Below are 25,456 nucleotides of genomic sequence, written 5' to 3'. Positions count from 1 at the left end.
GCTCCATGCAGCTTCATACAGCTCCATGCAGCTCAATGCAGCTCCATGCAGCTCAATGCAGCTTCATACAGCTCCATGCAGCTTCATGCAGCTCAATGCAGCTCCATGCAGCTCCATGCAGCTCAATGCAGCTCCATGCAGCTCCATACAGCTCCATGCAGCTCCATGCAGCTCAATGCAGCTTCATATAGCTCCATGCAGCTCAATGCAGCTTCATATAGCTCCATGCAGCTCAATGCAGCTCCATGCAGCTCAATGCAGCTTCATACAGCTCCATGCAGCTTCATGCAGCTCCATGCAGCTTCATGCAGCTCCATGCAGCTTCATAAAGCTCTATGCAGCTTCATGCAGCTCCATGCAGCTCCATACAGCTCCATGCAGCTTCATACAGCTCCATGCAGCTCAATGCAGCTCCATGCAGCTTCATGCAGCTCCATGCAGCTCAATGCAGCTCAATGCAGCTTCATGCAGCTCCATGCAGCTCAATGCAGCTTCATACAGCTCCATGCAGCTCCATGCAGCTTCATACAGCTTCATGCAGCTCCATGCAGCTCAATGCAGCTCCATGCAGCTCCATGCAGCTCAATGCAGCTTCATACAGCTCCATGCAGCTCCATGCAGCTTCATACAGCTTCATGCAGCTCCATGCAGCTCCATTTGTTCTGTTCACAAGCTGCTGAGTGTAGGAGGCTTGTGTCCTGACAAAAAAAACACCTACGAAATTGTTGTGCAATTGTTGGATACGTGTTCTTTCTCTTGAGGACTTGTTGTTGCTCTGACTCAGACGGGACATTCACAAAGTTGTGTGTCTGTTTCTGACACCAGCTGAGGAGACACTAAAGCAAAGCAACTCTTTGTCAGAAGGTCAAACCTCTTCCTGCCTTTCAGACGTCACCGAGGTTAAAGACACGTCTTTAACTTTCTGAAGCAGACGATCCAACATTCACTCGTCTTACACGTTTACAGGAAGTCAGGGATTCAACTTCTTTGCGCTCGATTTTTTCCCCCAATCTTGACAACTATTTCTTTCACTTTTCGTGAACAACCGCAACCTTTAGCTCTGCTCATGGCGGCCGGCCGTTCACCAGCGAGGCTGATCGGAACAACTATAAACACTTTCCTCTGCGGTCGGGCGACACGTCGTTCAGAAGGTCTTTTCCATCCTAACGGGCTCTCAGCCGGCTGCCGTGCTGGAGGCTAATGAGGGCTGGAAGCTAACAGCTAATAGCAGCATCGCTAGCATGCATGCAATGGTGATGTGTGCATCTTTGTTGAGCTGTTAGCAGGCTAACGTTTGCTAACTAGCGCCAAGAACAAACTACAGCTGAGACTGATGGGAGGTGAAAGTCTGACCTGATGAGGTCGTGTGAAATGTCAGAAGATCTCCATCGTGACGACGATTCATCCTGAGAGGAACATGAACATTTAGTGGAAGACTTAACAAGACCGGTCACGCAAACACCTCATTTTCACGCTGGAGGCCGAGAGGACTCGTCCCCGGGGGGAGACGACCGTCTGTGCCGGGTTTATGATTTTTATCTATCCAACAGTTGTTGAGACCGGTCTGGATCCAAGTCGTGAGAGAGAAAGTAGGAAAAGGTTGAACCGGTGCGATGAGAGAGAGAGACCGCAGCATGGCTGACTGGTTGAAGTATCTGGATCATGATTTGCATCTGGAGGTGCGCATGTGTGCATGTGAACGGACTGACTGAGTGCGAGCGCTGCAGCCGGAGACTCGCAGACGGTCGCAGAGTGAACTCACAGCTCACACATGGCGAAACCATCAACACAACTCATTACGTCAGCTAGCATAACACTGAGACACGCAGCTCTCCTCTGGACCCGTAGTTTCAGAAACGACCCCCCGATCGCGCCGGCTGCTCGGAACAAACCTCCCTGCACGCCATCAATCGCCATGTTTTTCCAAGAAGGGGCGTGCGGGTTTGTGTTTCAGCGTCTGAGGCCACGTTGAGTGATTTCACAGAGACGTGCAGGCAGACGGCTCCGTCAGGTACATGGAATTGAAAGACTTCATCACTGCTGCCGGTTGTTTCCTGAAGTCTGCTCACAGAATGTCCAAAAACAGTCCGACTCACTTTCAGCTCAAACGACTGTTTGACTACGTCGAAGTCTGAATGCACCACAGTTTGACCAGCGGCACCTTTCCAAAGATTTCCTGTTGCATATTAGCTCCCAATATGTTTTCTGATTATTGTCGGTCCTTTAACGTTTGCTGTATAATTTGTATTCATGGCCTCTGCGCTGCGAGACGATTCCAGGAAACTCGGCAGCTTCATCCTGCATAACAAACCAATCTGGCTCAAGAGTTTCAGTCTGAATGTGCTGCAGGATGTGGGTCCTTTATTAAAGCCTCCAGCTCAGTCTCAGTCTGTCTAACACCAAATATTCAAGCAATTTAATGCTGTAATTTGGGTTTGGAGTGAGTCCCGTCCAGCAGGTTCTGATAGAAGCTGCAGGTTTAATGAGGTGTTGCATCAGCCGCTCTGTGTTGCATAACTGCTGCAGGTGAGACAGAGCAGCGCTTGTACGACTCGGCGTCCCGCGGCGTAACGAGCCGTTAACACTCAGCGCCGCAGAAAAGAGACTTCTGGTCGCCTCCAGCTGTGGTTTGTGTGTCGTAAAGTCTGTCCATACCTCCAGCACGAGGCCTGATGTCAGTCCTCCATGAAAGGACTTCTTGTGAAGAGCAACCTTCATGTGGTGAATATCATCATTTCCTTTTATAGCGAGGCATAAAACCTTTTTCTCTCACACGTTCAACATCCATAAATCCTTTTCCATTGTCCCAGAAAGACATTATATATTTATGGGTTTCCATTTCTGTCATATAGTGAACTGACTGCTGAGGACCAAGAGGATGAAATACTATAGAAGTAGAAAAGGTAAAATACTTTCAGCGGCATGAAGTCAAACTGCGATGAATCGTCTGATTAAACCAACGCAGCTCAACAAATGATCCTAAACTGAACCAGAAGAATGAATCAGATTATATTCAGGATGCTTGCACACAGTCCGGTTGTTCAAATATGAAGGTGAGTCAGAGGCTTATGCAGCCTTACACTTTAAATATTTATGATGTCACTAAAGGAAGACGGAAAATCTCCATTTATCAACATCATGAGTCGTGTGAACTGGTCTTCTGAATGAGATGAAGGTGAAGCCTCTTTGGGCTCCAGAGGACGAATACTGTTAAACACTGACGTTATTAATATTATTAATGCTCCTAATGAGCTGATGAAGGAAGGTGGGACACCTCATTGTGTTGGAAAATGCCAATGACACATTTATGAGATCTAAACAGTCTTTAAAAGTTAAAACGTTGAACTTCTTCTCGGCTGTGAGACCAGAAAACATCGAAAACGCACAATCTAATTATGTTTTATTAAGTGAAGCAGAAGTCCTGCAGCCTCAACGTTCATCAGTTTACTAATAAAAAACAACATATTGTGATCAGAAGATGTCGGTGCAGAGGAAGCAGATTGTGTTTGTTTGCATTCACAACACAAACAAACCACATGAGACACAACTTCTCAAAAGCTGGAGGCTCCGCCTTAAAGTTTGATTGACAGCCCAGAGGATGCTAACCGTGCTAACCACCTGAGTTTGTTTTAGCTGAGCAGGTCACAAAGAAGACTTTCCTCTGAGTGGATTGATGGTAATAAATATAGTTAATAAAGTATACGTGTGCATGTTTCTCCATGCTGACCACGTGCTTTCATCATAACGTTTAACATGTTTATTGTCAGAGCTCCTCTGTTGTGCTGCTTCGCGGCGGCTTCGCGGCCACACAGCACATTGTGTAGTCGTTGTGTGTCTGCAGCCAACGAGCCTTATGAGGAGAAGCTCATACTGGTATCACGAATAAAAATAGTCCAGAGATGGTGTCACAGACATTTGAGGTTTGGTTTGTTCGTCGGAGCCAGATGCAGCATCCAGCGTGTGACCTCATCCACCGCGACGTGACTCAGCCGGTTCAGCTGCAGATGCCTGCAGGGTCTGCAGCTTCCTGTGATCCTGTAAAGTCTCCTTCTGAAAGCCAATCAGACGGCAGATAAAACTCTGGGTGTCCTGCTGCCGGCTGGCTGGAGTCCATATCGGTGCACAACAACATGGCGAAGAGGCGGCGTGCAGACTAACCACAGGAACACCTGGAGAGAGTGGAAACTGTGACTCACCAGCTGCTGTTTGTTGCTATAGAGACTCGTGTTTGTCCGTAAGTGGGAACATCCTCTGCAGAACCAGAACTTGGCCCTCTCGTTGAATTAGTGCGACGTCCTTACAGATTCAGTGTTTTTTTTATTGCTCTGGCAGTTTCTTCATCGTGAAATAAAAGCTCTGTTGGGTTAAAAATAAAATATGCGCAGAGGAACGGAAAAACAAACATCATTACGACCGAAAGCCTCCTCGCCGCTGCCAAATCTGGCAGCTCAGAGCGCCAGACGAGCTGGAGGCCGAGCGCCAGCAGCCGTCTGAGGCGTCTGCTGGCGCTCGCTGTTGAGGCGCTGCAGCCGCCTCAACAGCGAGCGATGGAGGGGTGAGGATGGAGGGGTGGAGGGGTGAGGATGGAGGGGTGACGATGGAGGGGTGAGGGGTGAGGATGGAGGGGTGACGATGGAGGGGTGACCAGAGGGATGGAGGGGTGACAATGGAGGATGGAGGGGTGAGGATGGAGGGGTGACCAGAGGGATGGAGGGGTGACGATGAGGATGGAGGGATGAGGAGGGCGATGGAGGGGTGAGGATGGGACGTGGTGTCACATCTGCCCCCTGGGAGGAGAGAGGAACAGCCTCCTTTCCTCAGTGTGAAATACATTCTGTAACATGGATGTGGAATTGTTTTAATTATTTTTGTCTTCACCTCAGGCAGAAACGGTCCAGTACTAATCAGCGCTCAGTGTCAGTAACGAGGTGTCCTGGACTGGAGGAAGAGCTCCTCTGCAGCACATTGGTTCAGGAGCCGGTGGGAAGCAGCAGCCAATGCAGAGAGATCCTCAGGTCACTCCTTCTCCACATGGGGCCGTCTGAGGTTTTAAAAGCAGCTTCTGGCCCTGCAGCTCCTCCTTCATGAAGCTCCCTCCATCTTCACGTCCACAGACTCGCTCTCAGCAGCAGCAGCTTCCCTCCGGATCTCCTCCACAGTCTGGTCTTCTGATTCAAGGAAGGAGGCGAGGACTCGAAGGCAGCAGACATACGGGGATCCGCTCGGCACGTTGAGACAGAAGGAGCTGATCTGGGACCAGCTGGGAGGACAACATGGGCGCGTGGACGGCTCTGATTCTGACCCTGCAGCTGCTCCTCACACCGAGCGCACACGTGGACGCTCAGGCGTTAGGTGAGTGCCGTCTGCAGTTCATCTCCTTTTCATTATTATATAGACGTCATTACGGTTTGAACACAATATGTCACTGATGGAGTAAAGCTGCTGCTGCAGATGAAAGATGTCCAGGAAATAAAATAATCAGACTCTCTGTTTAAAGTTTAACTCTCACACAAAGAAAGATGTCTTTGATTCTATTTGAATGCCAGATTGTTCTGACTTCCTGGATGTGATGTAATCCTCCATTTTCATTATCTGTCAAAAAAGATTTAAAGGCCCCACCATGTGTTTCAACACACTGTGTATGAGTCCAATGCATAATGGATAAAGCAGACACTGAAAGAGAATATCATATGCATAAAGAACAGAGAGGATCAGACGCGGTGCATGATGCTCACTGAGGGGGAATAAAATGCTAAATATCCCGTCAGCTCGAGACGAGCAGCCGAGTGTTTTCTGAGTCTGAGAGGAAGAAAGAACAAGAAAAGAAAAAGAAAGAAAAGAAAAAGAAAGAAAAGAAAAAGAAAAAGAAAGAAAAGAAAAAGAAAAGAAAAGAAAAGAAAAGATAAACAAAAAGAAAACAAGTCGACGTCTTCCTGCTTCTCACATCATACAGACAGATCTGTTGATTACTTCAGCTTCAGGAGGTTCATGTTGATTCAAACAAAGTACACACACACACACACACACACACACACACACACACACACACACACACACACACACACACACACACACACACACACACACGCACACATGGGAGCAATCACAGTTGATCTGGGAGCAATATTGAACTTCAAGTCACACAAACTCCCCTCTTCCTCTCTCTCTCTCTTTTCTCCCCCTCTCTCTCCCTCCCTCACACACACACACACACCCCTCCCTCTCTCTCTCTCCCTCTCTCTCGCCCCCCCCCCCCCCCCCCCCTCCCACATTAAAGTGTGCTGGAGGTCACACACACGGGCTGCAGGCTGTGCAGAGTTTGCTGCTGGTGGTTTATCTCCCTCCATCTCAGTGATGGATGCTAACTCTCCTGCAGACATTAATCCCACAGTGTTTGTGCAACAGCCGCCTGATGTTTTGTATAAAAGTAGTCCAGTTTAATGGAGGTCATCATCTATCATTTTCCTTTTGCAAATGAGTCATTGCATGACTGGAATCCTTCAGAAGGAGTTAGAGCTGCGGTGAGTTGGATGTGCAACACGAAGGTTTCTATCTGTGAAGGTTATTGATCCTCAGCAGCGTCCTGAAGGACGACTTCACCACGAGATTAATACGAACCCGCTTCCTCCTCGCGGCTCACATATAGCCGCTGTAATCAATACTTCTATAATAACAACACGTTCAATGAGAAAGGAGACCAACAGACAAAGAGTTGTGCGGCCGAGCTGCAGCTCCTCTGTGAGAGCTGCAGGAGTCCAGCTCGTTGCTGCAATGTCCAGCAGCAACTTTATTGCTGCGATGTCCAGCAGCAACTTTATTGCTCTGCTTCACTCTCGCTGCTTCATTTCAGGGAAGAAGCGCTAAAAGAAATACTGAACACAGCTAACACTGTTAGCAGCTAGCAGCTAAACAGCCGCTAGCAACCAGCAGCTAGCAGCTAAACAGCCGCTAGCAACCAGCAGCTAGCAGCTAAACAGCCGCTAGCAGCTAGAAGCTAAACAGCCGCTAGCAGCTAGAAGCTAAACAGTAGCTAGCAGTTAAACAGCCGCTAGCAGCTAGCATCCGCTAGCAGCTAAACATCCGCTAGCAGCTAGAAGCTAAACAGCCGCTAGCAGCCAGCAGCCGCTAGCAGCTGCTGGCTGCTGGAGACCAAATACAGATGTGAAAGATTCATCGGAGATTAAAACTCCAAATGAATGAATGAATGACCTTTATTTACAAACACTGTTCCAGATTATAGCTTTAGCTAATTTGCATCGTTAGTCCTTAGACATAAGAAACACAACACGTACGTGGTGAGAAGAACACACGACACAAAGCGACACAAGATGGACGATAAAGTAATGTAATTATATATTATTATATATTAATATCATTTCTGCTGCCACCACAACTCGTCTCCGCTGCGTCCAGAGTCTGTAACAAAGAGCACTTCTCCATGTTTCTGTCTCGTGTGACGTCACTGTTTCTGTGATTTACATGCTGCCGTCATGTCTTCATCATGATTAATGTCTGACTCTGAAACCAAAGGAAATCACAGCGTGAAGGATCAATGCTCACCATTCGTACATTAAATCGCTTCTAGCCGTGAAAGCGTTTGTGTGCTGCGTTGAGACGACGAGACGCTGGATTATTTTATGGATTATTTTATGGCTTTCAGCTGAACTCGTTTTATGGAGCTTGAAATCGGAGGTTAATCGGGGTGAATATGAGGCTCTTTCTCCGGATGGAGAAGACGACCCCGACCTCCACAACGCTCTCTGTCCAGAAGATTAATGATCAGCGGGCCGGTCTGCTTCATGAGTCTGTGCGTGTCTTTGTTGTGTTGCAGTAACTGAAGCAACACACACGGAGGCTCAGTTGTTCCTGTTGTTTAAAATGTTCAGGACTTTGTCAATTCAACGCACCAATGAGGGACATGGAGTCAAAAAGAGATCGTTTGTGTCTTCATCCCAGCAAAAACAAATGCAAAAGCCTCCTGTGTTGGTTGTTGACAACACTGTAGTTTTACCTCATGAGAGCAGACACGAGGAGAGAGTTAAGGAGGAAAGAAAGGACGTCATCTGGGAATCAGGATCGTGGCCGTCAGCAGATCTCTGGGAGCATTTGGGAGCAATGTTGCTCCCTCGTGAGCGCGGCCCTGCAGACGGCTCTCAGGGCGCTTGTGTATTCATGATGCGTGCAGATGGCGGACGAGAGATTCACTGCACATCCTCTCAGCTTCCAAGTCACTTTATTACTGAAAGGACTCGAACTACGAGCGCGAGTGTTGGCTGGCTTTTCACAGCCACTCAGCGTCTCCTCAGTGAAGTCTGCCGTGAGAACAATGAGGAGAACTGTGGCGGAAAGAAGAGAGATGACATATATTTTACTGGCAGAGCAGCTTCAGTGTGGATCTGACAAGACGGTGACAACACGGCCATACACACCGTCACAGCACATTGCTTTGATTTACTCTGAAACCCTCCGTCTGATTCCTCTGAGCTCCGACCGATCGACACGACGTCTCGCAGCAGCAACACACGCTGGGTCAACATCATCAGCTCCCCTGCGTGGACTCTGGATGTGTTTACTCGGGGAGCGGCCGCGGGTTGTAAATATTCATATCTCATCATCCATTACTCATGTGCATTACCGCCTCTCTCTCATCCCTGTCCACAGTCTATGATCTGCTCACCTCGCCTGATTGCCTGCCAGACCTGCTGCAGGGCGGTCTGGTGGAGCAAGGCGTGCAGGAGGCTTTCATCCTCACCTCCTTCAAGTTGCAGCCCAAGACCGGGACCAGCGTGTTCACGCTGTTCAACCCCCGGGACAACAGCAAGTACTTTGAATTCACGGTGATGGGGAAGCTCAACAGAGGTAGGAGACCGAGAACGAGGCCTCCAGCTGCACCGCCTCTCTGTTGTATTCATGCGTTCAAAGTAAAAAGAAGTAAAAAGTTCCTCTCTCTTCTGTGGAAGTCACTCAGACGGTGAACATGATGAACATTATTCCTGCTAACACCAGCATGTTAGCGTGTTAGCATGTTAGCGCTGTGTTAAAGCGGTGCATGAGTCCAGCCTCACGGACTCAGTGTTGTTGTTCTGTGGATGCATCGTCCCTTCACAGTAAACCCTCCTCTGTTTCTCCTCATTATCTCCTGCTTCCTGTCCTTGCTCTGTCCTCTACAAGCTGTGCTGCGCTACATGCGGAGTGACAAGAGGATGAGCTCGGTCACCTTCAACAACCTGGTCCTGGCAGACGGCCAACAGCACCGCCTGTTGTTCCACCTGAAGGGGATGCAGCCGCCGGGGCCGGGCGGGGTGGAGCTGCATCTGGACTGCAGGCTGGTGGAGACCATCAGGGATCTGCCCGCCGCCTTCCAGGGTCTGCCGGCCGGCTACGGTTTGGTGGAGCTGAAGACCATGCAAGCCAGGGACCAGGTGACGCCTCACTCAGCGTTCACACACAATAACGAACGCATGCTCGGCCCAATATGGATCCCGAGGCTTCCAGATGTCTGAGACTTACTTTGAGCGGTTTCAGGAGAGTTTAGACGAGCTGAAGCTGGTGGTCGGGGACACGTTTGAGAACGTTGCGGCTCTGCAAGACTGCCACTTCCAACAAAAGGACTCTGTCCAAAGTCTGGGTAAGATTCTTTCTGTGGAAGCAAACGTCTACAGAGACGGCCAAACGCTGCTCGTAAAAACAATCCGGGCCTTTGGAAAAAACAACAGTCGGTGTTTCCCCCACCTCTTCTTCAGTTTAAATAACAGTCCCTTTCTCTCAGGGGTCAACACGAAGCAGCTGTCCAATCAAATGCTGGACTTAACCAAGGTGATAAATGAGCTGAAGGACGTCCTCATCCAGCAGGTGACGACCGCTAACGGCTCCCCTGAGGCCTTCCCTCCCCCGGCTCCCCGGCTGCATATAAACTTGTTTATGTTTGACCTTTTCCAGGTCAAAGAGACCTCATTCCTCAGAAACACCATCTCAGAGTGTCAGGCTTGTGGTAAGACGTCCTACAACCGTCACGCCTTGAAATAGCACGCGCAATGAATGCTTCTGGACTGTTGGACTAAATGAAATGGCAGAAGATGACGTGTGTTCCTCTCTGTTGTTGTAAAGGTCTGGGTGGCTCTGAGGTGGTGAAGCCCAGGTGCACCATGGGAGTCTGCTTCCGTGACGGCATGTGCACGGAGACGGCAGACGGGGTGGAGTGTGGACCGTGTCCTGACGGCTACACCGGGGACGGCTTCAACTGTGACGACGTGGACGAGGTACGGCTTCAGGGCTCCTCCTGGTCTCCTTGGTAAATGTTGTAGTTCTGGTTGCAGCTGTTGAACCCGTTGAAGCTGTTGAGCGCCGGGCGAACACCAGATGGACACGCTGACGTACCGCGACATGTTCTTCCTGCACACACACAGCAGGAAGAAGCTCACAGGAAGCAGTTTCACCTCCATCATCGACCCAATACCAAACCCATGAGCAGGAACACATTCATGCCGACACAAACAATAAGTCGTTATGAGATGTGAGACGGTTTAAAAGTCTCGTTAAGAAAAGAACAAATAGACTTTACAGCCAAGACACAGCACGGTGTTACCTTTGCTGCTCTGTGATGAAACTTGTGTCCGGGGGCACGTCCACGCTGCTAGCGGCTAACGGCTAACGGCTAACGCTACTGCAGTGTCTGTTAGTTCATTCCAGCTGTCTGCATTCATTAGCACAAAGCGTTTACACTCGGCCTTCTAGCGGCATCGAACAGCCGAGCTCAGCCGTCCACACGAAGCAGCGACAGACGATCAGGAGAAACATGACGTGAAAGTCCACTGAAGCTAAACAGAACTGAAGCTAAACAGAACTGAAGCTAAACAGAACTGAAGCTAAACAGAACAGAAGCTAATCAGAACAGAAGCTAAACAGAAGCTAAACAGAACAGAAGCTAAACAGAACAGAAGCTAAACAGAACAGAAGCTAATCAGAACAGAAGCTAATCAGAACAGAAGCTAAACAGAACAGAAGCTAAACAGAACTGAAGCTAATCAGAACAGAAGCTAAACAGAACAGAAGCTAAACAGAACAGAAGCTAAACAGAACTGAAGCTAAACAGAACAGAAGCTAATCAGAACAGAAGCTAATCAGAACAGAAGCTAAACAGAACAGAAGCTAAACAGAACAGAAGCTAATCAGAAGCTAAACAGAACAGAAGCTAAACAGAACTGAAGCTAAACAGAAACAGAAGCTAAACAGAACTGAAGCTAAACAGAACTGAAGCTAAACAGAACAGAAGCTAATCAGAACAGAAGCTAAACAGAAGCTAAACAGAACTGAAGCTAAACAGAAACAGAAGCTAAACAGAACTGAAGCTAAACAGAACTGAAGCTAAACAGAAACAGAAGCTAAACAGAACTGAAGCTAAACAGAACTGAAGCTAAACAGAACTGAAGCTAAACAGAACTGAAGCTAAAGCGCCGTCACAGAGTTCAGGACCGTTAGACACAGGTTCAAGTTCAGGATTCAGATCCAGTTCAGGGACGACTTTAAATGAGGATAGAAGTACAGAGTGATGTGTGTGTGTGTGTGTGTGTGTGTGTGTGTGTGTGTGTGTGTGTGTGTGTGTGTGTGTGTGTGTGTGTGTGTGTGTGTGTCTGTCTTCTCGTGTTTGCGCTGACCTCTTTTCATGAGGACCTTCAGCGTTCTCTTTTTTGCATGAGCAAAGTGTCATCAGAACTGAAAGCTTTTGGGGAGAAGCCCGGTGAGAACACACACACACACACACACACACACACACACACACTCGCACACACACAGCTCACGTGCTCCCTCCCCCCTGCAGTGCCAGTTTAACCCCTGCTTCCCTGGAGTGAAGTGTGTGAACACGGCGCCGGGCTTCCGCTGTGACGCCTGCCCGCTGGGCTACAGCGGCCTGGCGGTGGAGGGCGTCGGCGTTCTGTACGCGCAGACCAACAAGCAGGTGACCAGTGAACGCCTGAAGGAGGATGAGAGCAGCAAATGACACTGGAGTTTAAAGAAGGATGCATGCAATAATAGGAATACATTATTGTAGTTTTGCAATCCAATGTTGGATCTCTGATGTTGAAAACTGATGTAGAAAAGCTTTCTATAGAAAATATTCTCTGGAAGGACGTTCAGCAGTCTATACTCAAGTAAAGTAAACAAAGCAGTAATTGAGTAAATGTACCTGCTTACAGCTGTTTATTTAGTATTTTATGCAGTAATTATTGGAACCTTACAATCAGAAAAAGGGAAATAACCTAAATAGTCCTGAAAACGAGGTTCACATCTCAGCTCGTCCCTCCAGGTCTGTGACGACGTGGATGAATGTAAAGAGCCCGACAACGACTGCACCGCCAACTCCGTCTGCTCCAACTCAGTGGTGAGGACCCAACCCGGCGCCGCTCACGGCTCGTGTGGCCAATCGCTGACTGACCCGCCTTCCCTCCTGCGCAGGGCTCCTACCACTGCGGCAGCTGCAAGACGGGTTTCACAGGCGACCAGGTGAAGGGCTGCAAGCCCGAGATCAGCTGCGGCAACAGCCTGACCAACCCCTGCGACGCCAACGCCCAGTGCATCGCGGAGAGAGACGGCTCGGTTCACTGTCAGGTACGACCTGCACACACACACACACACACACACACGCTGCACATGAGCACACCTCCACATGCACGCTGTCTGCGGTTCCTTTGTCCGGCAGTGTGGCATCGGCTGGGCCGGGAACGGGTTCCTGTGTGGGAAGGACACCGACATCGACGGCTACCCGGATGAAAAACTCAAATGCAAAGACGCCAGCTGTAAAAAGGTGAACAAAGTGCAACTAGTCAGCAAATGAAAGTTAGCTGCGATGGTCAGACTTTATTTAACTCTTTTCCTTCACAGGATAACTGCATCTTCGTTCCTAACTCCGGTCAAGAGGACGCAGACAGAGACGGGTACGGAGACGCCTGTGACGCCGACGCCGACGGCGACGGGATACCCAACGAGCAGGTTGGTGACATCAATGAAGTCTTTATTCATCTATCTATGCAGCAAATGCATGCAAGCACACACGGCTGCAGCGGAGGAGGCGTTTCTTTATGGATTTATCTCTTATTAATGGATTTATTTGGTCTAAATGACTTTACAAATGTACATTCAAGGCTTGTTGTGTCCAGCCAACAAGGTGTTCCAGTCATGTAAAGAAAAAGAAGAAGCTGGAACCTGGGAGTGACAGCTTAGCTTAGCATAACAACCTAGCTCTGTTTTTCTTAACGATATATCTAGTTTCATTCATTTGCAACTGAAACATTCATGCGCACCAGCGTGTCCACTGGAAACCAGTGAACGGAGCCTTTGTGTCGTCAGGACAACTGCTGGCTGAAGGCCAACGTGGACCAGAGGAACAGCGATAAGGACAGCCACGGAGACGCCTGCGATAACTGCCGCACGGTGGAGAACCCGGACCAGAGGGACACGGACAGCGACGGCAAAGGAGACGCCTGCGATGACGACATAGATGAAGACGGTGCGGCGTTAATAACATCTTGAATGCTTCTTTTACCAGTTTAATGAGTTATTCTGTTCCCTCCTGCACATCACAGACACATTGTGCACCGCACATCTTCATCAGTATGAAACATCTCGTCCTGGAGATGTTTCCATGAGCCGGCTGAGGAATAACAAACAGCACCAGAGAATAAATAAAAGAGTGAAGGCCGAGCGGCGTCTGACCCCTGAGCAGCACGAGCTTTCATCGTTCAGCAGCATCATTACTCTGAGAACGCCGCAGGAGAGAAGATAGTTTTCCCTCCATCGCTGCTGCTTGACCTTTCTGCATCTGAGCTGCTGAATGAGAAGCATGTGAACGCTGCTGTTTGCTTCATAGCAAATACAACAGCGCAACCTAGTGGAGGAATCACAGGGACATCTAGAAGCACTCAGTCCATCTCACGGGAGCATGTGTGTGATTCATGCATTCATTCATCACATAGCAACACACTGACCTCACTAGTGTGAGAAACGTACAATGAAAACACTACTTGTGAACATATAATCCATGAGATTATGACAAGGAGGCTAAAGAACACAGACCTCTCCTCTCTCCTCTCCTCTCTCCTCTCCTCTCTCCTCTCCTCTCTCCTCTCCTCTCTCCTCTCCTCTCTTCTCTCCTCTCCTCTCTCCTCTCCTCTCTTCTCCTCTCCTCTCCTCTCTCCTCTCTCCTCTCTCCTCTCCTCTCCTCTCTCCTCTCCTCTCCTCTCCTCTCTTATCTCTCTCTCCTCTCTCCTCTCCTCTCTTCTCTTCTCCTCTCCTCTCTCCTCTCCTCTCTCCTCTCTCCTCTCCTCTCTCCTCTCCTCTCTCCTCTCTCCTCTCCTCTCCTCTCCTCTCCTCTCCTCTCTCTCCTCTCCTTTCCTCTCTCCTCTCCTCTCTCTCCTCTCTCCTCTCCTCTCTCCTCTCCTCTCTCCTCTCTCCTCTCTCCTCTCCTCTCTCCTCTCCTCTCTCTCCTCTCTCCTCTCACCTCTCCTCTCTCTCCTCTCTTCTCCTCTCTCCTCTCCTCTCTCTCCTCTCCTCTCCTCTCTTCTCCTCTCTCCTCTCCTCTCTTCTCCTCTCTCCTCTCTCCTCTCGTATCTCCTCTCTCCTCTCCTCTCTCTCCTCTCCTCTCCTCTCTTCTCCTCTCTCCTCTCTCCTCTCTCCTCTCCTTTCTCCTCTCTCCTCTCTCCTCTCCTCTCTTCGCCTCTCTCCTCTCTCCTCTCGTATCTCCTCTCTCCTCTCACCTCTCCTCTCTCTCCTCTCTTCTCCTCTCTCCTCTCTCCTCTCGTATCTCCTCTCTCCTCTCCTCTTCTCTCTGCGTAGGCCTGAAGAACTTCCTGGACAATTGCCCGTACGTTCAGAACCGAGACCAGATGGACCGGGACGGAGACGGAGTGGGAGACGCCTGCGACAGCTGCCCCGACATCCCCAACCCGAACCAGGTCCGCCAGAGAGGTGGAGGGATGAGGGATGAGGGATGAAGGGATGAAGGGATGGAGGATGAGGGATGAAGGGATGGAGGATGAGGGATGAAGGGATGGAGGGATGGAGGATGAAGGGATGAAGGGATGGAGGGATGGAGGGATGGAGGATGAGGGATGGAGGGATGAGGGATAGAAAGCTGTGGTGGAAACTACAACTTGTATTTTACTTCAGTATTTCCAAGTTCTTCTTCTTTCTGCTCCAAAGTTACTGAAGTAAGATTTAAAATGCAGGACCTGTGTTACTGTGATGATGTAAAGATATATATATATATGTATATACATATGTATATATATATATATATATATATATATATATATATATATATATATATATATATATATATATATATATGTACTTTATTAAGAGGAACAAAGCCGCTGAGTGAACTCTCTGCTCTTGTTTCAGTCTGACGTTGACAACGACCTGGTTGGAGACTCCTGTGACACCAACCAGGACAGGTAATGACATCATCTCAGCCTCCATGTTGTGGTAATGACATCATCTCAGCCTCCATGTTGTGGTAATGACATCATCTCAGCCTCCACGTTGTGGTAATGACATCATCTCAGCCTGCACGTTGTGGTAATGACATCATCTCAGCCTCCACGTTGTGGTAATGACATCATCTCAGCCTCCATGTTGTGGTAATGACATCATCTCAGCCTCCACGTTGTGTCCTCGCTGCTGGTTCTCCGGCATCGAGCTCCTCGGCGTTCCTCACGCCGTGATGTCACTGTGGTGTCACTGTGATGTCACTGTGATGTCACTGTGGTGTCACTGTGATGTCACTGTGATGTCACTGTGATGTCACTGTGATGTCACTATGCTGTCTCTTCCCTCCAGTGATGGCGACGGCCACCAGGACTCGAAGGACAACTGCCCCTTCGTGATCAACAGCTCTCAGCTGGACAGCGACAAAGACGGCCAGGGAGACGAGTGCGACGACGACGACGACAACGACGGGATCCCCGACTCTCTGCCGCCGGGACCCGACAACTGCCGGCTGGTGCCGAACCCCGAGCAGGTCGACGACAACAGTGAGTGCTGAAGTACACAACGCACACACGACGCACACACAAGGCACACACGACGCACACACAACGCACACACAACGCACACACAACGCACACACAACGGCCTCGTGTCCAGCTGCACGCCGCCGTGGTGACAGATCCACGTTCATAACTTCATCTCCGCGTCGAGCTTCAGTTTCACTCCGACAGCAAACTGAAGCTTTGAGTCCCAGTTGTGTCTGTTGTATTGGAACCAGCACGGCCTTCTGGGTAAAAGTCTGCACACGTCGGTGACTCGTTCAGTCAAATCAAGTCCAGTCAGCGTTTGTTGGAGTGAAGTGATGAAGATCAAAGACATCAAAAGACAAAATGTTTCACGCGCGTGAACAAACTGGTTCAACTTGTTTTCAAGACATTCACCAGTTTAATAAGCGACACGGAGCTTTCATGCCAACGAGCAGCCGGTGGGAGCAGCTGTTCACTGATGACATCGTTGCTTCGTCTAAAGATGCTCATCAGCAGACAGGAAACAGACTTCTCGCTGCTCGCAGCAGGAGGCCGAGCGCCTGCATCAAACCATGCTCGTGATGTTCGCTTTAAACATGAACGGCCCCTTGAGGACATTTGGGAGGTTTTATATTCAGCTCCGGCCCTTTTGACATTTCCGCTTAAGCAGTCTAAACGCGTTGTGAGGAGGCAGGAAGCACTCTGGGTAAAAAGGACTCAGCGATCATAACTTTGCATAAATTGCACTCTTGTTGCTGGTGTGTGTCCTCAAAGCGTCTGACCTCTGACCTCATGAAACGTCTCCCTGCCGTCCCTCAGACGACGGCGTCGGAGACGTTTGCGAGTCCGACTTCGACCAGGACAAGATCATTGACAGGATTGACAACTGTCCCGAGAACGCTGAGGTCACCTTGACGGACTTCAGGGCCTATCAGACGGTGGTGCTGGACCCCGAGGGCGACGCCCAGATCGACCCCAACTGGGTGGTGTTGAACCAGGTGAGACCACCGAACGCTCCTCCTGCACGACGGTGCAAGCTGAAGCTATGATCTACATGTGATATCTAATAACAATAAACAACAATAAACAACAGTGGCGTAAACAACCAGCTTAACCTCATTAAAACATGTTTACTTCATAGAGCCGACAATATATGAATCAGGTGCTTCAAAGACATATTAGAAGAAAAATAACTGAATATTGCACCCTATGAAATATAAAAATACTCATTATAAAACATGAGGCTCTTGTAAACAAAAAGACACACACAAGGAGCTGCAGGTCCTGAGCTCCTCACACCTCGCTCTCTCACAGGGGATGGAGATCGTGCAGACCATGAACAGTGACCCGGGACTCGCTGTCGGTGAGAAGGGTTTCATATTTATTCATAATGTTTTCGCGTGAGGAAAGCTTGAACCGGAGTAATGAGCCGCTCCCCGCCAGGCTACACGGCGTTCAGCGGCGTGGACTTTGAGGGAACATTTCACGTCAACACGGTGACGGACGACGACTACGCCGGCTTCATCTTCGGCTACCAGGACTCGTCCTCCTTCTACGTGGTGATGTGGAAGCAGACGGAGCAGACCTACTGGCAGGCCACGCCCTTCAGGGCGGTGGCCGAGCCCGGCATCCAGCTGAAGGTGAGAGCGCGTTGTCACCAAGGCGGCAGGTTCACGCTGTCTTTAATCCCTGGATTATATTCTCCACATCTTCTGCCTCCTCTTGTCTTTCTCCTCCCGCCGTCCACCAGGCGGTGAAGTCCAGGACCGGCCCCGGGGAGCACCTGAGGAACTCGCTGTGGCACACGGGGGACACCAACGACCAGGTGCGTCTGCTGTGGAAGGACCCCAGGAACGTGGGCTGGAAGGACAAGGTGTCCTACCGCTGGTACCTGCAGCACCGCCCGCAGGTCGGGTACATCAGGTAGGACCGGCTGGAGAGTCTTCACACTGATCCCAGCTGCTGGAAAGCCCTGGAGTGTTGACAGCATGGTTCAACTCCTTCAGAAACTATTCGCTTGGGCTGAAGGACTCAAAATCCACCTGAACGGACGATAATGAACACCTGTCCTGTTTATTTAAACATGTCTACTTCCAGGAGGTTTCCAGGATTTAAAATAACTTCCTGGAAAACTTCAGTGTTTAAAATGAGACAAACGAGCTTATGCTAAGCTAAGCTAACTCAGTCCTGTGCTCTCACGCTCAGCAGGAACGTGAACCAGCGTATTTCCCAAAGTGTTGAGAGCGGGTCGTAGGTGAGTTTTGTGTGTTCTTCATGCTGGTTGTGTGTTTCCTTCAGGGCGCGTTTCTATGAAGGAACCGAGCTGGTGGCCGACTCCGGCGTGACGATCGACACGACCATGAGAGGAGGACGCCTCGGCGTGTTCTGCTTCTCTCAGGAGAACATCATCTGGTCCAATTTGAAATACCGCTGCAACGGTGAGGAGGAAACTTCTTGTCTTGTACGCGGTGTGGAGCTGGTGTCTGATGCTCGTCCTGCAGTCTTTCACAGCTCGTACTGAAGAGCAGTTCGTGGGTTCAGACTGGATGTTTGCAAACAGCTGAGACGCTTCAGCTCGTCTCATGAAACTCGACTTCTCTCTTGCAGACACCATCCCAGAGGACTTCCAGGAGTTCAGCACTCAGCACGCAGGAGACTCGCTGTGAAGCCAAGACGTGACGTCACATCTCTAAAGACGCTTCTGTGTGTGTGTGTGTGTGTGTGTGTGTGTGTGTGTGTGTGTGTGTGTGTGTGTGTGTGTGTGTGTGTGTGTGTGTACAGTTTCAGTGCTTATATGACCACCATCTCCGTACTGTATGTGCATATCATCCCGCTGGCCTCTTGTATTTGTGCTGCGGTGAACTCGTCATACTGAAGGTTTTTATAAGTTATCATGATTTTTACTGAAAGACGCTCTGTGACCTAAAAACATCGACAACATGGAACATCAAATTACAAAATACAGAAGTGACATATGGGCAATAATGGACAGTTTTCATGTATTTTCAAAATAAAAGAGAACGTTATTCTAGAAATCTGTGTTTTGCTTCCACTCAGCAGATCTGATGCAGAACCAGATGAAAGTCGCTTCGTCTCTTTCTGACGTTACATTTCAACTGTAAACCGGTCGAGTGTGTTTCTGCTGCCTTTGTGCACCAGGTTGTGTTTTAGAGGACCGGCTGTCGCCTCTCTCACTGTGGAAGATGAACTGGAGCTCAGTTTCATGGAGTTTTCTCCTCCAGATGTTTGGTCTCTGACATCATTTCTATGTGGACACAACTCTGTCAGAATAAAGGGCTTTAAAGTACACTGCTGATGCTTTTAAATCTGATGTGAGACTCATCCTCCTGTTGCTGATTAGATGTGTGACAACACAACAACCACACACTCCGTGTGCGTGCTCACACTAAATATGTTGATATTGACGGTGCAGGAGGTTAAATGATTCATCTGTGTTCAGTTGTATGAATCAGAAATATTAATATAACAAGTATAGTTCAATTGAAGCTCTAATTGTTCACTGTATAACTTGATTATTAATTATATGCTTTCAGGCAGAATTATCATGCGTTCACATTTTAGTGAGAAACTTCACGCTGTTGTTTAAAGATGTTTCACAAGAGCATAAAACTGTCAGAGAGGAACTATGAGCTGTTTACACTGAACTATAAGCAGCTTTTAACATGTGAACTACTCATGACAAGATTAGTTTTAATCCATAAACATCATGTTTTATATTTCCTTATCCTTTGAGTTGTGTTGAGGAAACACAACTCAAACAAGCGCAGGCCCCGCCATAGTGGGCGGGGCCTGCGCTGCTGGATGAGTTTCTATTGGTGGGCTCAGGCGTAGTGGGCGGGGCCTGCGCTGCTGGATGACTTTCTATTGGTGGGCTCACTGGGCTCTCGGCTCACTCACACACTAACAGGAGGTCACGTGAGGACACTGAGGTGAGATGACGTCATATTGCTCTGTTGTCTACATCATTCTAAATGCAGCAGCTCTTTGTCTTCATGTTGTTGTTGTCGTGGAGTCTCTTTTCTTCAACAACATGGAGGCTGCTGTTGACATGCAGCCACACTTCCTGCTGCATGCACCGTTAGCTCACAGCGGCTAACGGCACATGCACCTGATGCTATGTTAGCTAATGTTAGCTACGCATGTATCATACAGTTTAAAATAGCTCCTGTGAGTTGGGTTGTGTGTAGAACATGTGTGTAGCGCTGTAACATGTCAGTACTACAACTTCACGTCTCAGAGGAAGAAGCTTCATGAGCTTTAAATGGTTCCTCTCTTGTGGGAACGTCTTCATTCACCTAAAGATCTGCACCATGTTGTGGAGACCTGGAACTGCTCTGAGGGAGACTTGTCCCCTCATCAGCTTTGAGAAGCTAAAGAACCAGACACACATCTGTAGGACTGAGTGTGTGCTAGACGTCAGGAAAATCTTTATTCAGAGCAATTTTTTCAGAGCAAATGTTGTTTTTTTTGGAGCAATTTTTTTTTGGAATCTCTTCTGTGGTTGTTTGTGGTCGTCATGTGAACAATCTGAGCCTCCACTGTGTCTTTACTGGGATGAAACCAGTAAGTCTCCTTATCCTGGTTTGACTTCATCTTTATCTTTTTGCATCTTCCTGCCATTGAGCCATCAGGCCGTCTCTTCCACTTCTATTCCCGGCGGCCACACTTTCTTCTTCACAGCGTGTCTCATTTAACTGTTTTGCTCATCTGTCTCGCCTCGGGGAAGCCAGATCAGTGGTTTGAGCTTCGATGGCGCCGTGACCGGCATGCTGATGGCGGTTCCCTCCGCCGGAGGAAGCCGGTCCTGGAGGCGGTGACTGCAGATGTCTTCATGGCCGTGTTGTGGTCCGTGTCCTCCTGAACGTCCTCTGAGTCCTTTCATTGCAGACGCTTTGCCGCTTGATTCTGAGCCACTTTTCAAACAATGGCTCCGTGATTTCACATCTCAGATAAATAAAAGCGGCCTCTCAGTCAGCCATTCCTCCAGCTTCAATTACATTTGACTGTACATGTCTAAAGGTAAACACAACCTGTTCAAATGGGATCACGATATTCACCTTTAATATGTCGGTGCGTCTGCATGGTGCAGCAGCTGGAGCAGACCTTCATCCCTCAGGTCCTGCTACACTAACAAAGATGCAAATACACCGAGATGGAGTGCAAGGGAGGATGTGACCTACTTTTTCTGCAATTTCAGATATTCAGCCAAATGACCATCTGCATCCTCCTGATGGATCCACAGGAAGCCTCAAAATCCCTCAAGCACGACAGGAAGTGTGTTTGAAAATCTCCACACGATCTAAACCCTTACAGTGGTCTCATTGCACATATGTGAAGTCTGAATGAGTTTCACTGGATGTGATGGAGGCTTTCCATCTGCAGCTACTGTCAGTGGCAGCCGGTGTTGACCAGGTGTACGGCTCCTTGGACCAGGCTCTCGTCCTCTGGAGCTCTCGTCCTCTGGAGCTCTCGTCCTCTGGAGCTGCTCTCGTCCTCTGGAGCTCTCGTCCTCTGGAGCTCTCGTCCTCTGGAGCTGCTCTCGTCCTCTGGAGCTCTCGTCCTCCTGGAGCTCTCGTCCTCTGGAGCTCTCGTCCTCCTGGAGCTCTCGTCCTCTGGAGCTGCTCTCGTCCTCTGGAGCTGCTCTCGTCCTCCTGGAGCTCTCGTCCTCTGGAGCTCTCGTCCTCTGGAGCTCTCGTCCTCCTGGAGCTCTCGTCCTCTGGAGCTCTCGTCCTCTGGAGCTCTCGTCCTCTGGAGCTCTCGTCCTCTGGAGCTCTCGTCCTCTGGAGCTCTCGTCCTCCTGGAGCTCTCGTCCTCTGGAGCTCTCGTCCTCTGGAGCTCTCGTCCTCTGGAGCTGCTCTCGTCCTCTGGAGCTCTCGTCCTCCTGGAGCTCTCGTCCTCTGGAGCTCTCGTCCTCTGGAGCTCTCGTCCTCTGGAGCTGCTCTCGTCCTCTGGAGCTCTCGTCCTCTGGAGCTCTCGTCCTCTGGAGCTCTCGTCCTCTGGAGCTCTCGTCCTCTGGAGCTCTCGTCCTCCTGGAGCTGCTCTCGTCCTCTGGAGCTCTCGTCCTCTGGAGCTCTCGTCCTCTGGAGCTGCTCTCGTCCTCTGGAGCTCTCGTCCTCTGGAGCTCTCGTCCTCTGGAGCTCTCGTCCTCCTGGAGCTCTCGTCCTCTGGAGCTCTCGTCCTCTGGAGCTCTCGTCCTCCTGGAGCTCTCGTCCTCTGGAGCTCTCGTCCTCTGGAGCTCTCGTCCTCTGGAGCTGCTCTCGTCCTCTGGAGCTCTCGTCCTCTGGAGCTCTCGTCCTCTGGAGCTCTCGTCCTCTGGAGCTCTCGTCCTCCTGGAGCTGCTCTCGTCCTCTGGAGCTCTCGTCCTCTGGAGCTCTCGTCCTCTGGAGCTCTCGTCCTCCTGGAGCTCTCGTCCTCTGGAGCTCTCGTCCTCTGGAGCTCTCGTCCTCCTGGAGCTCTCGTCCTCTGGAGCTCTCGTCCTCTGGAGCTCTCGTCCTCTGGAGCTGCTCTCGTCCTCTGGAGCTCTCGTCCTCTGGAGCTCTCGTCCTCTGGAGCTCTCGTCCTCTGGAGCTCTCGTCCTCCTGGAGCTGCTCTCGTCCTCTGGAGCTCTCGTCCTCTGGAGCTCTCGTCCTCTGGAGCTCTCGTCCTCTGGAGCTCTCGTCCTCTGGAGCTCTCGTCCTCCTGGAGCTCTCGTCCTCTGGAGCTGCTCTCGTCCTCTGGAGCTCTCGTCCTCTGGAGCTCTCGTCCTCCTGGAGCTCTCGTCCTCTGGAGCTGCTCTCGTCCTCTGGAGCTCTCGTCCTCTGGAGCTCTCGTCCTCCTGGAGCTCTCGTCCTCTGGAGCTCTCCACCCTGCTGGTTTCCTCACCAGTGATCTGTCTCCATGCCATATGGGGCTCTGCTGCTGACATGTTGTCTGGTAAAAAGGTTTCTTTCATTTGCATAAAGTATGCACAAAGAGTCTGCTGAAGGCTTTCTGACGAATGAACCCAGACTTCTCTCAAATAACGCTGGCAGCCTGTGTGTTGACTCACTTTTCAAACCTGATATTTGTGCAGCTCTCTGCGGTTTAATATTGAATGTCATAGTCAACATCGGGCTCTGTGCTCCTGCAGCCGCTCAGGAGGACGTTGACTTTGGGCTGAGAGGACGTAGCAGCTCTGCAGTGCCATCAGAGGGTCTTCCAGGTCTTCTCATGGCAAACATCTGCTCCAACATGTGGTGAGCTTGATGGTTCCTGTTCTCCACCAGAGGAAACTGGTCTCCTGAAATGTCCTCCACTCATTTAACTGCACACTTTGCTTCTTGAGATTCTTCCTTCTTAAGCTGATCCTCCTTCAAACTGACAAAACATGTTTCTTTCCAGCACTTTTCTGCGCGTACATGACTGCAGCCGTATGAAAGCTGCTGTTTGTGGTAAGTCAAACGCAATCTGAACCCAGACGTCTCTCATATCGTGTGTCATGCTCTCTTCTCACATGTCGTCTCCTCTCAGCTCGCATTACCCGCCTGCACGAGGCCTTTCTGCCTGTCCACTCTCATCTTCCTCCTCGTTTCCTCTGAGATCCCCTCGAAGAGAGGATTAAAGGCCTCAGAGGAAGCTCGGCTCAGTCTGCAGAGCAGCAGCGACGAAGAGGCCGAGCTGGAGGACCAGAGAGGACCAGACGTCCAGCTGGAGGACCAGAGAGGACCAGAGAGGACCAGAGAGGACCAGACGTCCAGCTGGAGGACCAGAGAGGACCAGAGAGGACCAGACGTCCAGCTGGAGGACCAGAGAGGACCAGACGTCCAGCTGGAGGACCAGAGAGGACCAGACGTCCAGCTGGAGGACCAGAGAGGACCAGACGTCCAGCTGGAGGACCAGAGAGGACCAGACGTCCAGCTGGAGGACCAGAGAGGACCAGAGAGGACCAGAGAGGACCAGACGTCCAGCTGGAGGACCAGAGAGGACCAGACGTCCAGCTGGAGGACCAGAGAGGACCAGAGAGGACCAGACATCCAGCTAGAGGACCAGAGAGGACCAGACATCCAGCTAGAGGACCAGAGAGGACCAGAGAGGACCAGACGTCCAGCTAGAGGACCAGAGAGGACCAGACGTCCAGCTGGAGGACCAGAGAGGACCAGAGAGGACCAGACATCCAGCTAGAGGACCAGAGAGGACCAGACATCCAGCTAGAGGACCAGAGAGGACCAGAGAGGACCAGACGTCCAGCTAGAGGACCAGAGAGGACCAGACGTCCAGCTGGAGGACCAGAGAGGACCAGACGTCCAGCTGGAGGACCAGAGAGGACTAGACGTCCAGCTGGAGGACCAGAGAGGACCAGACGTCCAGCTGGAGGACCAGAGAGGACCAGACGTCCAGCTGGAGGACCAGAGAGGACCAGACGTCCAGCTGGAGGACCAGAGAGGACCAGACGTCCAGCTGGAGGACCAGAGAGGACCAGAGACGACCAGACGTCCAGCTGGAGGACCAGAGAGGACCAGACGTCCAGCTGGAGGACCAGAGAGGACCAGACGTCCAGCTGGAGGACGGCAGCGAGTCATTTGAGGAGAGGATGAGTGTGAACTTTTGGTCATTTATCTGAATGGTGTGGAATATTATTTCCTCTCTTACATAACTGTATCTGTGATATAAAATGGCTGACATTGCAGTGAGAAATATCTATAAATGGCAAATCTTTTGATATGCAGTACAGCTCCTTTACCAGCAGGGGGCAGCAATGTGCAAGAGAAGCTCACCATGTTTATATGATGTTTATATGATGTTTATATGATGTTTATATGATGTTTATATGATGTTTATATAACCTGAAACCTTTTCTGTTTGTGCTGTATGAAACTTTACCAATGTGGTTTTATTTCATACTGTTAATTACTAAACGTTTTATATTACACACTATTCACTAATAAGTATAAGTGTATCTGATAAATATTGTATTATAAAGAATACCATTTCATGAGAGGTATCAGATTGTTTAGAGTGAATACAACTGATATTTATTCTCTTTAAAATTGTACAATTTGCATGTTACCAATATCACAAAACTCATTTCAACAGTGAAATAAAGAAATAGCAACACACACATGCACCAACATGAGCGCATCGTTAGCCTCACAGCGGGCGTGTTAGCGCTGCGGCATCGAACCACCGGTTACTGTCACCAGCTGGATGAAGGTGTTTAGTTCACGTCGATGTTCAGTTGGTAACTCCTCTCCTGCACACCAGCGACATGAGGAAACATCATGCGAGTCACTGCAGGAGCTTCAGAGGTTCATGGTCAACGTGCTAGCGGACGTTAGCGTAGCAGTGAATGATGCTGCAGAAGTGTCAGTGATAATAATTAAAGCAGTTAATTATCTACAGGGTTAGTAAACACGATGCAACCAGCTGAAAGGCTCAGCTGTGAGCTGTATCTGGTCAATTATAATATT

General features: G+C 49.9%; 1 protein-coding gene across 4 annotated transcripts; it reads left to right on the top strand.

The window, feature by feature from the left end:
* The first annotated feature begins 684 nt into the window (after positions 1-684).
* thbs4b (thrombospondin 4b) lies at positions 685-19,302 on the top strand. Of its 4 annotated transcripts, none has more exons than XM_068573526.1 (24): positions 685-2,721; positions 2,853-2,903; positions 4,884-5,352; positions 8,662-8,859; positions 9,172-9,422; positions 9,526-9,628; positions 9,770-9,852; positions 9,940-9,991; positions 10,108-10,259; positions 11,819-11,956; positions 12,305-12,379; positions 12,454-12,606; positions 12,698-12,802; positions 12,880-12,987; positions 13,345-13,504; positions 14,830-14,948; positions 15,397-15,449; positions 15,835-16,028; positions 16,830-17,008; positions 17,325-17,373; positions 17,454-17,650; positions 17,761-17,933; positions 18,309-18,448; positions 18,618-19,302. In XM_068573526.1, the coding sequence occupies exons 3-24, from the start codon at positions 5,274-5,276 to the stop codon at positions 18,674-18,676; spliced, it is 2,820 nt and encodes a 939-aa protein (XP_068429627.1). In that variant the 5' UTR covers positions 685-2,721; positions 2,853-2,903; positions 4,884-5,273; the 3' UTR covers positions 18,677-19,302. The 4 variants fall into 4 exon arrangements, with proteins under 4 accessions (XP_068429627.1, XP_068429629.1, XP_068429630.1 ...); XM_068573528.1 differs by having other exon boundaries at positions 685-2,903; positions 4,884-5,015; positions 5,115-5,352; XM_068573527.1 differs by lacking the exons at positions 685-2,721; positions 2,853-2,903 and having other exon boundaries at positions 4,768-5,352.
* Positions 19,303-25,456: the final 6,154 nt, after the last annotated feature.

The sequence above is a fragment of the Clinocottus analis genome, unplaced genomic scaffold, assembly GCF_023055335.1.
Source record: "Clinocottus analis isolate CAN_PGR_092001 unplaced genomic scaffold, fCliAna1.0.p SCAF_13, whole genome shotgun sequence".
NCBI lineage: Eukaryota > Metazoa > Chordata > Actinopteri > Perciformes > Cottidae > Clinocottus > Clinocottus analis.
The sequence above is the reverse complement of the archived record's forward strand: the minus strand, read 5'-3'. Positions and strand labels throughout refer to the sequence as shown.